The sequence below is a fragment of the Balaenoptera acutorostrata genome, chromosome 15 (genome assembly GCF_949987535.1).
Source record: "Balaenoptera acutorostrata chromosome 15, mBalAcu1.1, whole genome shotgun sequence".
NCBI classification, from domain to species: domain Eukaryota; kingdom Metazoa; phylum Chordata; class Mammalia; order Artiodactyla; family Balaenopteridae; genus Balaenoptera; species Balaenoptera acutorostrata.
The window spans coordinates 89,106,630-89,123,285 of record NC_080078.1 but is presented as its reverse complement, the minus strand read 5'-3'; the positions used below and the strand labels follow the sequence as shown (position 1 = coordinate 89,123,285).

At 58.5% G+C, this 16,656-nt stretch overlaps 1 protein-coding gene across 1 annotated transcript; it reads left to right on the top strand.

Annotated features, from left to right (window-relative positions):
• Window positions 1-14,958: 14,958 nt before the first annotated feature.
• On the top strand, window positions 14,959-15,681 carry BHLHE23 (basic helix-loop-helix family member e23). The gene has a single exon (XM_057528406.1). The coding sequence runs from the start codon at window positions 14,959-14,961 to the stop codon at window positions 15,679-15,681; it is 723 nt and encodes a 240-aa protein (XP_057384389.1).
• The last annotated feature ends 975 nt before the right edge of the window (window positions 15,682-16,656 follow it).

Genomic DNA, 16,656 nt, shown 5'->3' with positions numbered 1-16,656 from the left:
GAGCCCCGATGACCAGCAAGGGGCCAGCACACGTGGAAGGGGGGATGGAGGGGGCTGGCATATGTGTAATGAGTGAACGAGGGGGGGCTCGGGTGAATTCGAGAGAAGAAACCACAGGGACAGGGACTTCCCTGGAGGTCTAGTGGCTAAGACTCCGCACTCCCAATTCCGGGGGCCCGGGTTTGATCCCTGGTCAGGGGACTAGATCCCACATGCTTCAACTAAGAAGTCCGCATGCCGTAACTAAGGATCCCACATGCCACAGCTAAGGATCCTGCATGCTGCACCGAGGAAGGCCAGCACCACCAGAGGCTGGGAGAGCCGGGACAGATGGTCGCCCAGACCCTCAGACCCGGAAGGACTAGCTTTGCCACACCTTGTCCTCCGATGTTGGCCTCCACAACCAGGAGAGAATGGATTTCTGCCGTGTGAGCCCCGCCACAGTCTGTGTACTCTGTGACAGCGGCCCCGGCTGGTCCTGGGGGAGGTGGACGCACCCAAAGAGACCGGGGCTCCCTGCGCTGATGGTCACGGCCTCGCCGCGTGCAGCCCTTCCCCCACCCCCGTGCGGATGGAGGGCCTCCTCTCACGGCTCCCAAGGGGTCCGGTGTCCAGCAGACCAGGCCTTCGTGGCTCCCTGGGTCTCCCTCCTGGTGCCACTCAGAAGCTGCTGGGATGGCAGCGGCCGGGCCCCCCGCCCAGGTCCTCCTGCCTCCCAGGACCCCCGGCCGGCCCAGCACCCTCGAGGCCCACAGGGCCAGCACGTCCCTTCCTGTGCCATGGGGGCTCACGGTGAGCGTGTGTGCACGCGGCAGAGAACAGCAGGGATGGACACAGAAAGGACAGCTTCCGAACAGGCCTGAATCCCAGCCACAAGCATCTGCTGAGGAGCGAGTTGGCACCTCGGTCGGCTGAGCGCCCGCTATTCTGAGCTTTCATCCTCACGGAGCCCTGGTCGTGGCGGGTGGATGTGAGATCGCGCCCGCCTCGTGTGTGGACACAGCAGGGCTGCCCCCAGACCCCCAGCCTCTGACCAGCCTGGGGACCGTCTCGGCACTGGGAGGAATTCTGGTTTCTCAGACATGAGACTCTGGGGCCCTCAGGAATTCCATGTTTTCCCCAACGTTGACCGTTTTCATCATCAAAATACTTCAGTTGGGCTTCCCTGGTGGCGCAGTGGTTGAGAGTCTGCCTGCCAGTGCAGGGGACACGGGTTCGAGCCCTGGTCTGGGAAGATCCCACATGCCGCGGAGCAACTAGGCCCGTGAGCCACAACTACTGAGCCTGCGCGTCTGGAGCCTGTGCTCCGCAACAAGAGAGGCCGTGATAGTGAGAGGCCCGCGCACCGCGATGAAGAGTGGCCCCCGCTCGCCGCAACTAGAGAAGGCCCTCGCACAGAAACGAAGACCCAGCACAGCCATAAATAAATTAAAAAAAAAAAAAAAAAAAACTTCAGTTGTTTACTCGGGTCCTTTTTTCCTCCACTTTCCTCCTCACTTTGTGCTGTGCTCAGCCCTCGATGGGAAAGAAAACTTTGGAGTATGTGAAATATGATGGACTAAATGCCACCCTCCGCCCCATCACCCCCTCCCATCAGCAATCCAACTCGAGAAATCACAGCAGGACCCCCTCCAGGGGCTCCTCTGGCTTCAGAGAAACTGCTGGAAATGAAGGGGCCCCGAGAGAAAGTGGACAGAGTCGCAGACACATCAGCACGACCTCTGCTCACGGCAGGGCCTGGCTCCAGTGACACCAACACCACACCGCCGCTGGCGCTCCAACAGCCTGGGTCCCAGGGTGCATTCCCAGGGATCAGCGACCCTACAGCGATGGGCCCAAAGCCATTTCTATCTCATCAGGAGATGGTGTGTGTGTGTGTGTGTGTGTGTGTGTGTGTGTGTGTGTGTGTGTGTGTGTGTGTGTGTGTGTGCATGTGCACGTGTGTGTAGGGTGGCGGCATTTTTTGCTAATTAACATTTTTATGCTGAAATCTCGAATTTTCACATTGTTCTAGAGTCTCACTTTATGTGGAAAATGTGAAATAATTCTGAGCTCCCACTCTGTTTTTAAAAGTCGCTCACATTTGACTAATTTCAAAACTTGGGGCCAGGTCAGCTGCAACTGTCTCCCGTCCCCACCAGGTGGCGCCAGCGTGGTGAGCTGCCTACCTGGGCCACAAACGTGGACGCCGGTAGTGGGGCTGGTCCCAGCCCGGCCATGGGACATCTGGCCACATCTCCTTCGGGTCGGCACCCACGGCTGCGGGCACTCTGCTGTTGACACGCATTGGAAGCTTCCGGCCGCCTCCGGGGCACACAGCCCTCGTTCCCTCCCTGCCGCCCATTCCCCTTAATTAAGCAGAACATGGGGCGACACTGTCCCTTTCACTAGGATGTACCCGGGAAGGGGCAGGCACAACAGAAAAGTCCTAAGTGCCAGCTGGGCTGGGGCAAAAGGGATGGCGCTGAGTCCGATGCCGAGCAGACCCAAGTCCAAGTCCTCCTGACAAAGGCAGGAGGCTGGGGAGACTGTGCCTCCCTGGGAACCAGAAGTGACGGGCGGGCAGGGCCCTGTGCAAGCCGAGGGGTAAGACCGAGGGGTAAGACCAAGGGGCGGGGTCTGCCCAACTCTGGCCCCCAGGGAGAGTGATGGGGGGAGAGGGCTGGCAGCTCAGGGCACCAGCGCGGGCCAGTTCCCAGCAGGACAGCAGCCCTCTGCTCAAACAGGACACCACCCAACGCAACCTCCTCCAGGAAGCCTTCCTGGAACCAGCCCAGCTACGTGACTCCCCATCTTCCCACTCCCCTCCCCTGGGCCTGGGTCCTGCCACTTTCCAGACTGGCTTGGGGGGTCTGCAGGGTATGATGGAGAGAGAGGGGGAACCTACAGGTAGACGATCAGTCTAGATTGGGGGCGGCTCTAGGGACTGGGCTTGCTGGACAGCCTCAGCATAAGCCAGGCGCTGGCACTCGCCAGACTAGACGGAGCTGGGTCTCACGTGGGAGGTGGAGGGGCGGGTTCTGATGGCTGGGTGCCCATCCCTGGAGATGGGGAGGGTCAGCCACCCAAACCACAAGGACCAAGAGTAGGGAATGAGACTCTGGGTAGAATTTTCAGGCCGAGAGAGCGGACGCTAGAAGGGAAACGAAGCGCCTGCTTCCCCTGGGGCTGCTGAGCTGGTAGGATGTTAGCCTGCAGCTCCTGACTCTCTGGGGGGCCCACGTGCCCGAGAGCAAAGTCAGCACAGAACAAGCCGAGCTGAGAGATGGGGAAGAGTCCTCGTGCCATCATCAGGGCACCTAGATCCATCTGTGCCTGAAGCCATCCTTGGTTCACATAGCTGAAAACTCCAGAGGTCCCTTTCTTCTTAAACCAGTTTGAATTAGTCAGGATTCCTTCCATCAAAAGTGATTGGATTCCAGCAGGTCGTGACTTAAAGAGAAGCCAGACGGTCACAGAGTCAGTACCAGGAAGCTAAGGTGTTGGCTGAGTCAGTGCCCTACACACAGACCTCTGGACCCCAGCGCCCCCATGCTGCTCACACTCTGATGCTTGGACCCCCCCTTCCCACCCCCCACGGAAACTGAGGAGGGGCGGAGGGTCATGTCAGAGGCTGTGCCTCATGTTTGTGGGTCTGGAAGGAGGAGAAGGACCCACTCCCACCTGCCTCACCGTGATAAATGGCAAACACCCACTTACGGAAGCAGGGAGCCAGGCCATACAGGCTCCTTGCCCCCCATCGCGGGCGATCCCCCTCCTGACCCCAAGACTCCAGCCAGCAAACTTGCTCCAACAAACACCATTCGTTTGCTTTTAATTGTGCCGTAAGTAATTGTTTAGGGGGCTGAATATCTCCTTTTTAAATTTTCTATGTATTAATATTTAACCTTAACCAAGTACAGAATCATTTGTGCAACAACGTGGGAGCCATGGAAGTAAGAATCAGCCACTGACACACCTCCAGGGTCCCCGGGCTGCTGCAGGCATCACGCCTCCACACACACCGCAGGCCCCCGGATGCTGCGGCCGGAAGGGCTGCCGGGGAGCGATGCAGCCAGGGCAGCTCCGGGGCTCAGGCCAGGGCCCAGGCCAGGCTCCTGGGCCGTGTGTGATGTGTGGAAGGGGACGTTCGGGGGAGACCGGCTCCTCTCCTCCTGCCTTCAGAGGGTCCAGGCATGCAGGTCTCCACGTCCTCACAGACCCCTCGTCTATCCAGGCTGCCCTCACACCTGCTGGAGGCCCTGATGCAGACAGCTGAGGCCACGTCCATCCAGAACTCGCCCACGTGAGACACAGGACATGGGGATGGGGGGAAGGGGGCAGAGCCAGGTGGACCTCAAGTCCCCCAGGTGAGAGTGCAGCACTCCCGCCCAGGATTCTGCACCCTCCCAGCCAGGGGTTCAAGCCCAGGGTGCCCCTGATCCCATTCTGTAGCCAGACAGATGCCAGCACAAGCTCGGGCTCTGTCCCTGAGGGCCGTGTGACCCGGGCCACGCTGACCCTTCTGTAGAACAGGAGGAAAAGAGGTCGCTGGTGCCTGGCAAGGAGCACAGTGTCTGCAGAACCTGCCCCTCCGCTGTTCAATAAACATCAAAGCCTCAGAAGCCCCGGGTTCCAGGTAATGGGGAGAAGAAGACCTCTAAAAACCCAAAGTCAATTCCAGAGATGAAAAATACAACTGAAGCAAAAAAACAGAATGGACAGAATTAACAGCAGATTAGACTTTGCAAAGAAAAAAAAAAGTGAATTTGAGGACATAGCAATATTAATATCCAAAAGGAAGCCCATAGAAGAGAAAAAGACCAAAAAAAAAAAAAAAAAAAGAGCAGAATATCAGTGGCATGTGGGCAATATTAGGGTGGTGGAGGGACAGAAAAATAAACCCTATAATGTGATGGCCAATTTTCCAAATCTGTTGAAAATCCAGAGATTGAAGAAGCTTGACGAACCCCAAGCAGAATAAACACAAGAAACCACCACAAGCCTAACAAAACTGTCAAAAACCAATGAGGAAGGAAACTCTTTAGCCATCAAAGAAAACAGACAAACGACATAGAGAGGGACAGAAGTCTGAATTAGAGCAGGATTCTTGTGGGACCACACAGGTTAGAAGACTCAGAGGTGACGTATTGCAAGTGCTGACAGAAAAAGGAAATCTATCCAGCTAACCGCTCCATCCAGCAAAAATATCCTCGCAATGAAGTTTTTCTAAACCAACAGACAAAAAGTCAGCCCCGGGGCACGCACAAGACACATTAAAGTTTTTCAGGCAGAAGGAAGGTGATCGGATGGGTCTACACAAAAGAGGAAAGTGGGCCAGATATGGAAAAGACGTGGATAAATAGAAAAACTGTTACAATCATTTTTGATTTTTCAAAGATAACTGACTGTTGAAGGCAAAAATATTAATAATGTGCTGTGGGGATTATAATATCTGTAGATGCGGTAAAATGTATGACAGTCGTAGCACAAAGGCTGAGGGTGGTAAATGTATACAGTCATGTATACATGACGGGCACATGGCTGGTTAAAGAACACGTGGCCGTTTGGAGACTTGCATTCTACACCTGCCGAGTGTGAAGGATCAACCACTGAGGATGTAAAATGCGGAGGAAAATCTCAGAAGCCAATAGTAATGGTAAAAAGGGAATCATTTGAAAACTCAATCCAAAATGATGCAGGAAAAGAGGGGAAAAAGAAACAAGAAGAGATGGGACAAACACAAGCCAACAAAACTTGTAGAAGAGGTGGATTTTGAAAACCAAAAAGCATTGAAGAGAAAAAAACGTAAATAAACACAAAGACCCCAAAAGACCCTCAGTAAATGGAAAACAGACAATTCAACATCATTGAGACAAACAGCCCTGTGCTTTATCAGAAGAAGCCCTGCCCGCAGAGGACCCCAGGGGACACCCACCAAACTCCACAGATGATGGGGCTCACGGGCCAGAGCTGGACGGACGCACGGACAGACGGACTTTCCTCACAGCACCGCCAACCAGCGACGGCCCACGTCCAGGCATCCACACGGGGTCTAATGTGAATATGGCAGCCAGGACACAGCCCGTGGCCACCAGTCACCCACGCAGCTGTGGGCAGGGAGCTCAGACCGATGGTGACGCAGGACTGTACGTCTGGGGGGGGGGCGGCCGTCCGATGCCAGGACAGCGCCCAGGGCACGCATGTCCTGGGACCGTCAGGACCACTAGCCCAGTGTCGGGTCCCCACACCTAGACACGCACCACACATCAGGGCTCAGAAGTGGTACGTCCAGGCTGAGGGCCCGAGGAGAGGGGGACCCCCAGGGTGGGAGACTGACCTCCACGGTCTCTCCAGGCGACCTCTCGGCCTCACTACCCCACTTTGCGGAAGGGGAAATGGTTGGCCTCCCACTCAGGAGGCCCGTGGAAGAGCAAGGGCCTCCTGGACGGCCAGGTCCACACGGCGGTCATCCCAGCGGGGCTGACCTGCCGCAGTGCGCGGGGCGGGCGGCGCACATGGGACCCTCCCCAGACTCGCCTAAGCCCACGGCGCCCGAGAGGCAGGTGCCGCAGCTGGGCCTCGGTTTACCCATTTTACAGGTGAGGACAGAGTGGGGGGTCCAGGGTGGGCTGCCAGCAGCCTGCCTCCGGGGCCTGGGCCCTGAGCACCGTCCGTCTGTGCCTGACGCCGACTCCAGCCCCTCCCTGCGGCTGGACCCACCTCCCTTCCGACACCAGGCGGGCATCGCACAAACGCCCGCCCCCCGCCCGCTCCACTGCCCTCCCAGCTCAGTGTGCCCGGACCTGCTGCTGGTGTCCGCAGCACCCGCTCCGGAGCTCACCCTGACCCGAGGCTGCTGCATCCAGAGCAGGACAGGGGGGCTGGGGGCTCAGAGGTGGGGACAGCAGGCACCTGTCCCCCCCCTCTTGGCCACTGTGCAGAGCCCAGCACTGGCCGCCCTCCTGGCTACACCCCCCTTACTCCAGAGGGTCCAGGGCCTGCGGTCTGGCCCAAGGGCAGCCAAGGCCACACTCGGACACCAGGATCCCCAAAACTCCCCTGGACTTGGCCACATAAAGCCAGGGGCTTGCTGCCCCCTGGAGGCCAGAAGGCAGACGGCCCCTAAGTGGCGGCCCTCCTCCCCCTCCCCCAGTCAGAGGAGCTGGGTGGGGGCAGGGGTCTTGCCCTGGGCACCCAAGCTGCCCCCCAGCCGGCACCACGAGACCTCCCCTGGGCAGCCCCCCTGCCCACGCAGAGCCCGCCACTCACACCCACACCCATTAAGTGCTCAGCAGGGGCCCAGGGCCCCTCGGGGACCTCAGGGAGGGCTGGGAAGTCACTCTCTAGGGGGGGCAGGTGAGGCCCAGCACAGCTAAGCGGGCTGACAGGGGCGAGGACTGGGAGGGCCATGGCAGGACCAGGCGAGGCCACCCAGCAGGGGTGGGGGAGGGACATGGGCCTTGCAGGAGACCTCTGCCTTTTGTTTATTTCCCATCAGGGGTACTGGCCTGTGACTTTCTTCTCTCCTGTCCTTGTCTGGCTTTGTTATCAGCGCAATGCTGGCCTCGTAAAATGAGTTTGGAAGCGTTCCTTCCTCTTCAAGTTTTTGTGAGATTTTGAGAAGTCGTGTTAATTCCTCTTTAAATGTTTGGTAAAATTCACCAGAGAAACCATGGTCCTGGGCTCTTCTATGTTGGGAGGTTTTTAATTATTGATTCAGTCTCCTTACTGGTGATTGGTTTGCTCAGATTTTCTGTTTTTTCGTAATTCAGTGCTGGTAGGTTGTCTGTTTCTTGGAACTTACCCATTTCTTCAGATGTGTCCAACGCATGGTGTCTCGTTCCCAGTAGTGTCTCCTGATCTTCCGTGTTTCTGCGGTGCCAGCTGTAAAGCACACGGATGTTTATAGCAACTTTACTCACAATTGCCAACAGCTAACAAATAAATATTAAACAAATTAATTTGATCAAATGTATTGAGTGCATTGTTAACAATGTCCATATAGTTACAAATACCTGTCTATTTCTTCTATTTTGGCTGTGCCGGGTCTTAGTTGAGGCACGCGGGATCTTCATTGTGGCATGTGGGGTTTTTTAGTTGCGGCATATGGGATCTAGTTCCCCAACCAGGGATCGAACCCAGGCCCCCTGCATTGGGAGCACGGAGTCTTAACCACTGTGCCACCAGGGAAACCCCCAAGCAAATTAATTTATAAAGAACACCACACTCCCCAAAAAAGTTTACAAAAATTGAGCAGATGAGATAGTCACAGAGGCTTGGGGTGAGGGAGAGAGGGACAAAGAAGTGGGGAACAGGAGATTTTTAGGGCCATGAAACTATTCTGTGTGGTGGATACATGTCACTATACCTTTGTAAAAACCTGTAGAGTACAACACAAAGAGTGAACCGTAATGTAAACTATGGATTTTAGGTAATAGTGATGTATTTATTGGTTCACCAGTTGTAACAAATGTAGCAACCAGTGCAAGATGTTAATAATAAGGGACACTGAGGGTGGGGTGGGGGAAGGGGTATGTGGGAACTTTGTACTTTCCCATCCATTCTTCTGTAAACTTTAAAACTACTCTTTAGGGACTTCCCTGGGGGTCCAGTGGGTAAGACTCTGAGCTCCCAATGCAGGGGGCCTGGGTTCGATCCCTGGTTGGGGAACTAGATCCCACATGCACGCCACAACTGAGAGTCCACATGCCACAACTAAGACCCGGCGCAGCCTAAATAAATAAATAAATAAATAAATCTACTCTTTTAAAAAAAAGTGTATAAAAATTTTTGATTGACCATATGCTGAGTCTACACCAAGTTTGAACAAAGAAAATAAGTAACCATATTAATGTCTTTGGGGAACAAATTTTTCAGATGAATCTTAAAGTTCCCAGTAGAAGGGCTTTATGAGCGGTTGTCAGTTTTTCCTCGCCATCTGTCCATTTTTGTCTGATATATTCAATAATACGGTAAAAGACTTTATCACGGCTCTTTCAGCATCTATCAAATACACACACACACAACAAGAATATAAAGGATTTGAACAACACAGTATGCTTGATTGAATATATATATATAAAATTTCAACTATGCCCAATAAAATTCCCATCACTTATTATATATGAGCCATGTTCATTGACCACAATGAGATAAGATTAGAGATCAACAAGAAAGGAAAAACCAAGAAGTATATATCTGGATATTTCACCCGAGATTTATTTACAAAATTTAGACTAGCTTTCCTATGAGGAAATCTTCTAACACTGTTTCAGAGGAATTTAAAGGCTCCGGGTCTAAACCTGGAGAAGCAAGCAGTGTTCATGAGCCTTGATTGAATGTCACGAGCCTTTTGGCCAAGGTTGTCGCTCCTAATGAACCACGGTGGATGGATATCTTGTCCAGCTGGGGGAGGGTGTCAGGAGGGCTTCCGGGAAGAGAGGTGCGTCCAGTCCTGTGGAATGGGCCGGGGTGTTCCAGGTGGGCAGATGGCCAAAGCCAAAGAACAGAAACCAGAAACATCCCACATCACTGGCGCCAGTGTAGCCCACCTGGCTGACGCCAGCGGCAACATGGGATGTGGCTCACGCGTGGGGATGGGCAGGTGTAAAGGACCTGGAATGCCCCAAGGGGCGGGGCTCTATCCCGCTGGTGGCTGGGAGCTACCAGGCATCTTAAGTGGAAGGAGATCAGGTCAGCCAGGAATCTGTGTGCTGATGGAGAAAAGGGGGCAGAGAACATGCAAGGAAGGTCAGAGCTGAAGCCACCTGCACCAGAACCATGGGGGCCTCCTGCTTCCTCCCCGAGTTTTCATGCGGACTCAGTAGCTCTCTTTTTATTACTCCAGGTCAGGTTGTGCCACTAACCAAGGAGTCTGTTTGGGGAGATAAATTCAGGCTGATGCATTCCGAGCATCCCACCTGAACACCCGGCAGGGACTACCTCTTCGGGGATCCGAAGATCCAGTTGGTGGGACATGATGTGAGAGTCGTGAGCAGCATTCGGGAGACGGTCAGTACCAGGGGACTGTCTCCTCCATTCCCCACCCAGAGGCCACGAGCCAGCAGCTCATATGGCATTGAAACCTCCTGTCCTGCAATGTGGATGAACCTGGGAAACATGCTCAGCGAGAGAAGCCAGTCACAAAAGGCCACATAGCGTACGAATCCATTTACACGCAACGTCCAAAGCAGGCAAATCCATAGAGACAGAAAGCAGACTGCTCATTGCCATGGGCTTCATCTACAAAGGGAGGAACGGGGGTGATAGGTAATGGATACGGGTCTTTGGGGATGAAGAACGTGCCCTGGAATAGACTGTCACGATGGACACTGTGAATGACACTGTGAATAAACTAAAAACCTTGAATCTTAAACTTTAAGTGGGGGGAAACGTATAGTACGCGAATTATATCTCAGTAAATCTGCGGTTTTTTAAAAATTTCTCTTCATCACCCTGGACTAACCTGGCACGGTATCCGTTAGTGGGGTGGGGGGAATAAGGGAGGGGGGAGGGAGGGCTTTGTAAGCTGTCAAGTCCCATCCAAATGCAGGAGGTGGTGGTTTAGTGGGGTTTCTAAAAACAACTTGAACAAAAACAGGTTCTTGTAAGTGGATTGGGGGCCATCTTTCTTTACCTTCCCCCCAGGGGGACATGGAGACTGTGGACGGTCAGAGGCCAGAGCTGCCAACCGAGGTTCTGAGGCGCAACTCGGGGGACTTAAAGGACAATTACCAAGTGCTACCCAGAGGCACTTGGCGAGAGGTACACGGAGACACAAGCCCCTAAAATGAGCCTTGGGACTGGCGCTCCATCACCAGAGACCCATGGAAACAACGGGGGCAGGGGCAGAGTCTCAGCTGAGACGCGGGACCAAGGCAGCCCCAAAGGAGCCTCCGCTGAGCCTCTTCCCTGCCTGGCGGGGCCCGAGGCTGTCTTGGCTGCCCCAACCTGCTGCCCTCGGCCTCCCCCCGGAGACCTCACCCCGGAGACCTCCCCCCGGAGACCTCACCCCGGAGGAACTGTCCACACCAAACAGCAAAGAGCCGTGACCGCGTTTAGCCTTCTGCACTTAGGAAATACCGCAGAAAAAAAATCACAATCCAAAAGCAAGTGTGGGGATGCAAAACAAAACCAATAAAAACACGAAGAGGTTTGAAATCAATATTCTTTGGGCCTCTTTCAGCCCAGGAATGGCCATGGGGCTTCTTAACATAAAACAAGCTGCTTGTCAGTGACGATTGGAATGAAACTGTTGAAACATCAGAAATTATATAAGGAATGAGGAATACCCTGCGAACAGGTGGTGGGAAGTTGAGCGGGGTTCTCATGCCCAACTGTGGAAGGTGGCATCTTCCACCCCAAGGCTGGCGTAGCCCCCAAAGAAGCCAGTGGGTCTATGTCCAGCAGCCATGCTTGGGTGCCTTGTCTTTTACCTGGTTCTGGTGAAGCGCTGGCCTCTGGAGCCCCCACCTCCGAAGTCAGAGAGGGGGGCTTCTCGCTGTGCCCCGCTCTCCCCGTTGTGGACAGGAGGTGAGGCTTGTGTGGACAGGGTCCGGGAGGGCCTGAGAACGAGCATTAACCAGCAGGGCCAACGGGTGGAGCGCAGTCTCCCAGGTGGCCAGCAGGTGGCGGCGTCTGACCAAAAACCATGCCTCTCCCTGCGCTTTCAAGATTTGCGGCTGAGCATCGCCCGGATGGACCCTCCGGGGAGGCTGCTTGAGGGTCTGGGACCCCAGAGGAAGGCCTGCGCCCCCCCACCCCGCCTCCAGCCCTTCTCTGAGCTGCTGAAGGTTCAGAAACTGGCCCAGAGCCCTCGCTTCCTGGCCTGGAGTGTAGACATCCCAAAGTCCAGGCTGGACCCCAGACTGACACTGTCAGACCCCCCTGGCCCGGGCCCAACGTCGGATTTAATTTAATCTCCCGGCGATGCTGACCTGCAGCCACGGCAGGGGCTCTACTCCAGCCCCTCTTTTGAAAGCCAATATCCGGGGTGCCTGTGGCTTCAATTACTGAATGCTCTGACGACGTTTCCATGTCCCCGTGAGGGCCTGCCAGACACCCCCTGGCTGGTTCAAACGCCCTCACTTTCAATCTGTCCACAGCACACCCGCCCCCTCAACTCCAGAGGTAGTAGGTCATCGGCCCCCATCAGGCCGCACTGCTCATGTCGGCCGCGGGGGTAACAGTGGAGCTGGCCCACCTCTCTCCACGTCCCCTGTCACCTCTGGCAGCTCTGCCAGGCCTGGAGGGACAGCCGGGAGGAAGTGCCCCAAACCCCCTGACCACAGCGGGAGCCGTGGTCTGCAGAAAACGCTTCCTTGAGCTCCTACGGTGGCGGCCTCTGCCCTCCCAGCAAAGACCAAACTCCCCACCGGACTGGCCGCCCCTGGGTCTGGGCCCCACCCTGGCCCCCTGCTGCCCCCTCCAATGTGCCACGCCCCTTCCAACAGCCTGTAAGCCCCCTGCCCCCCAGGGTGCTCCCCCACCCCAGATGCTTGGCCTGACACCCACTCACCCTTCAGACCACGGCCCAAACACCATGGTGGCCTGTCCATGCCGGGCTGTCCCCACCGCCCTGCCCGTGCCTGACCTCAGCCCAGGAGGCAGTGCAGGGGCTCCTTGGAGAGAGCCCCCCCAGACCCTTCTTGTCCTGGAGCCCACCTTCAGTCCCAGCCGGGACAGGCTGGTGGATGAGGCCTGCCCTGAGCATCAGCCCTGAGCTCCCCTCCCCTCGTCCATCCGCAGGGCCCAGAGCACAGAGACTCTGGTGTTTCCCACGACTGATGAGCCACGTGCTTGTGCCTGTCTCCTCCCATCCAGCATGGAAGCCCTTGAGAACCAGGATCCCCCTCAGTGCTGGATTTCCAGAACCTTCCAGAGCACACACAGCTCTCATCCATTCGCTGCACAAAAGCACCTGGCACCTGCTCACCTTCCCCGAGCACTCGACAACACAGAGGTCACCTCTGTTACTCCTCTCCCTGGTGAAACCTGGAGAACAGAGAGGTTAAGCTACTCTGTCAAGGTCACACAGCAGGGCCTGATGAGTGGTTCCCAGGCAGTATTGAGCTGGAGGCCAGGGTGACACCCATCTCTTGACTGAGTGGGAAGCAACCATCACCCACCAACTCCACAAGACCTCCAGGCACCTTCCCACCTGGAGAAAGTTTGGGGTCCTTCATCTCCCATTGGAAGGATTGAAAAGGTGAGTCCCGAGGCTGGCAGGATTCCCCCAGATGGGGCTCAATCCGAGAGGAGGAAGCACCTCTGGGAACTCTGCCGAAGCCCTGCGGCCAGTTTGTGCTCACTGCACGTAGAATGTGGAGAAAGGTCAGGTGGCGCTGCGCTGGCCGTGCGCCGATGCCCTAAACCTTCCCACAACCACTGCACGAAACCGGGACCCAGGTTTGAAAAAGGAACCAGGCCGCCCTCAGCTTCCTACCCTCCCGGGGGTTTTCAACCTGTATTAGAAGCTCCATCATTACCCCACCCCTCCCAAACCTTCCGACAGGTCTGGCCTTAATCCTTGCCCCCAGCCTCCCGGCCACGGGGACTCTCCTGGGTGGCAACCCCAGCTCGGCCAGCACGTCACCCTGAGGCGAGCTGCGCCCAATGACCAGCCCCCACACCCTCCCCGGCCCAGCCCGGCAGGGAAGTTGCCGAACCGGGCATCATGCATCCCGGGGCCCCGCAGGTGCTCAGACGACACCCCTGGTCTGACGCCCACCTGGGGGCACCACAGCAGTCCCTGGAGGGGTTTCTTGGCTGAGACTCAGGCCAGGACAAAGGACCCGCCCCCGCCCCAGCCTCTCGCCGGTGCAGCCCCCATCTGCTTTCTCCAGCAGAGCTGCCATCCTTCCCAACTTCATGGTGGAGCCCTCGGCCCCCCCACCCAGTAGAAAACTGAGAAAATTCCCCCTCTGTGGTAGGGCAAGCCATGGAAAAAACCTCTCACCGGAAATAGCAGAGAATTGAAACAAGGTTTTGCCTAAACAAGAGGTTTTTGTCCTTAAATCTCCGATCCCTGCCTCAAACCACTAAGACTTCAGGGAGCGTGGAAACAACTTCAGGACGCACTTGTCCCCGGAAACTGCTGCGCGGCGGGGGCTGGAGACCCAGGAAAGGGCCAGCTGCAGGGAAGGCCCAGCCCAGCCGGGCCTCAGGGCGTTCGGAGCGCGCCCTTTGCCCCGCGGGTTACCCAGCTGTGAGGCCGCTCCTGGAGGGCGGCCACCGCGCGCCCTGGGCGTGCGCTCCGCACCTCCTCCGGCCTCGGCGGGTCAGGCGTCCGCGGTGGGCTGTGCGCTCCCTGCTCCGATCCCTGCCTGCGCGACGCCGGAGTGGCTCCTGCAAATGGTACCGAAGACGAGGACAAGGCGGCCTGAGGCGCGTGCCCACGAGGGACGCGGGCGTACAGTGACGGCGACCCCCGGGGGCGGCAGGAGGCAGAAGCTGGAGACGCCGGGAAGCGGGAACAGCTCTCCGGGTCCCACGGCTTCCACAACCGTCTCCAACCAGTCCTCCAGCTCCCTCCATCCTGGCGGCGCCCACCCCTGGCCATAGGTCTGCGCCGCCGGTGGAGCTGGGCTCCGGGAAGAGGCGGTCACCAAGTCCCCTCTGATTGGACGGCCGCGAAGTCCCAGAGGGCGCTTCCGCACCTTAAAGCAGGAGCGGCGCGAGGGGAAGGTAGAGCCCTCCGCAGTCCAGCCCTGCGCGCGGCAGCGAGAGGTGGGGAGGAGGGGGTCGGGGGGAGAGGCAAGAGAAGAGAGAGGGGGAGGGGGAGGAGGAGGAGAAGGAGGGAGAAGGAGGAGGCGAAGGCGACCAGGAGGCGGGGCCGAGGCGGGACCCAGAGGCCCCGGCGCGGGGAGGCCCCGGGACCGACCGACTGCAGGACGGACGCGCCAGCCGGGAAAGGCACGCAGGCGGCGGCAGCGGCCGGAGTGCGCGCGGACCCCGGGGCGGCGCGGGCCGGGCCGCATGAGCACCTGCCTGCCCGGCGAGCCCTCGGGCCCCGGAGGCGCGGCCATGGCCGAGCTCAAGTCGCTGTCGGGGGACGCGTACCTGGCGCTGAGCCACGGCTACGCGGCGGCGGCGGTGGGCCTCGCCTACGGGGCGGCCCGGGGGCCCGAGGCGGCCCGCGGCTACGGCGCGCCGGGCCCGGGCGGCGACCTCCCCGCGGCGCCCGCGCCCCGAGCTCCGGCCGCGGCGGCCGAGAGCAGCGGCGAGCAGAGCGGCGACGAGGATGACGCCTTCGAGCAGCGGCGGCGGCGGCGCGGGCCCGGGGGCGCGGCGGACGGGCGGCGGCGGCCCCGGGAGCAGCGCTCGCTGCGGCTGAGCATCAACGCGCGGGAGCGGCGGCGCATGCACGACCTCAACGACGCGCTGGACGGGCTGCGCGCCGTCATCCCCTACGCGCACAGCCCGTCGGTGCGCAAGCTCTCCAAGATCGCCACGCTGCTGCTCGCCAAGAACTACATCCTCATGCAGGCGCAGGCCCTGGACGAGATGCGGCGCCTCGTGGCCTACCTCAACCAGGGCCAGGGCTTGGCCGCTCCGGTGGCCGCCGCGCCCTTGACGCCCTTCGGCCAGGCCGCCGTGTACCCCTTCTCCGCCGGCGCCGCGCTGCCCTGCCCAGACAAGTGCGCCGCCTTCTCCGGGACGCCCTCGGCGCTTTGCAAACACTGTAACGGGAAGCCGTAAGGGCCCCGGGCCGCCCCTTCCTTCCGCACGCGTCCTTCATTTTACCTTGCCCCCGTGACTGTGTCACCCTGCCCCCACCGGACCCCGCCCAGGGGGAGAAGGTGGCCAGACCTCGCTTCCAGCCCTTGCGTGCTGAACTTTTGGGCCCGCGGGAAGCGCAAAGCCCATCCGGGCGCGGGATTGAACCGGACAGCGGGGCGCTGGAATCCATGCCCGGGAGCCCGCAGCGCCCAATGGGCACCCTCCCGACGCCCCAGCCATCGACCCTGGAGACGGGACAGGGGTGATCAAACGTGCTTGTCCGGGCGCCGCCGCTCAGCCTCAAAAAGAAAACCAGGATGGGCGCGACCCCCGGGCAGGTGGTCCTCCCCTGAGCCACCCGCGGAGCGCGGGACAGAGCGTAGCCCACCTTGGCGGGTCGTGACCCTCGCTTTGGCCCCCGTCACGCGTCTTTGGCCCCCGTCGGCCGCTCTTGCCAAACCTCCGGGCCGCGCTCTGGGTGGGCGTGTCCCCGAGGACGCACCGCGCCCGGCACCTTCCCCCTCTGCCTGCTCCAGGACCCCCGCACTGCAGCTCCGCTGCTGCGGGATGAGCCCCGACCCGGCCCCGCAGCTGTCGTTTTCAAAGGAGCTGGGCCGCGGCCGCAAGAAGACCCCGGCCAGGCTTTTCGGCTCCCAAGTCTGTTACGTTTATTTTCTTGCTTGCCTAGAGGTGAGAGGACGCTAACGCCGGCTGCAGAATTCGGCTGCAGAATTCGTTCCCTAAACAGCCCCTGGGCTCCCCAGTCCCCAATGCCCCCGCCAGGTCGTCCACACCCTGGCGCGGCCCGGGTGGAGCTGGATGGAGACCTCAGCGCGCCCTCTGCTTAAAGGCGGCTGCATGGAGGAGGGGTCCTGTGGTGTCAGGGGAGGGCCTGGTCTAGCCCTGGCGACCGGCCAAGCCCCCAGCCCACCAACCCCGCACATTTCCGGGAGA

Coding starts and splice junctions, on each gene's coding strand:
- BHLHE23 (XM_057528406.1), top strand. CDS start 14,959: ATGAGCACCTGCCTGCCCGGCGAGCCCTCGGGCCCCGGAGGCGCGGCC.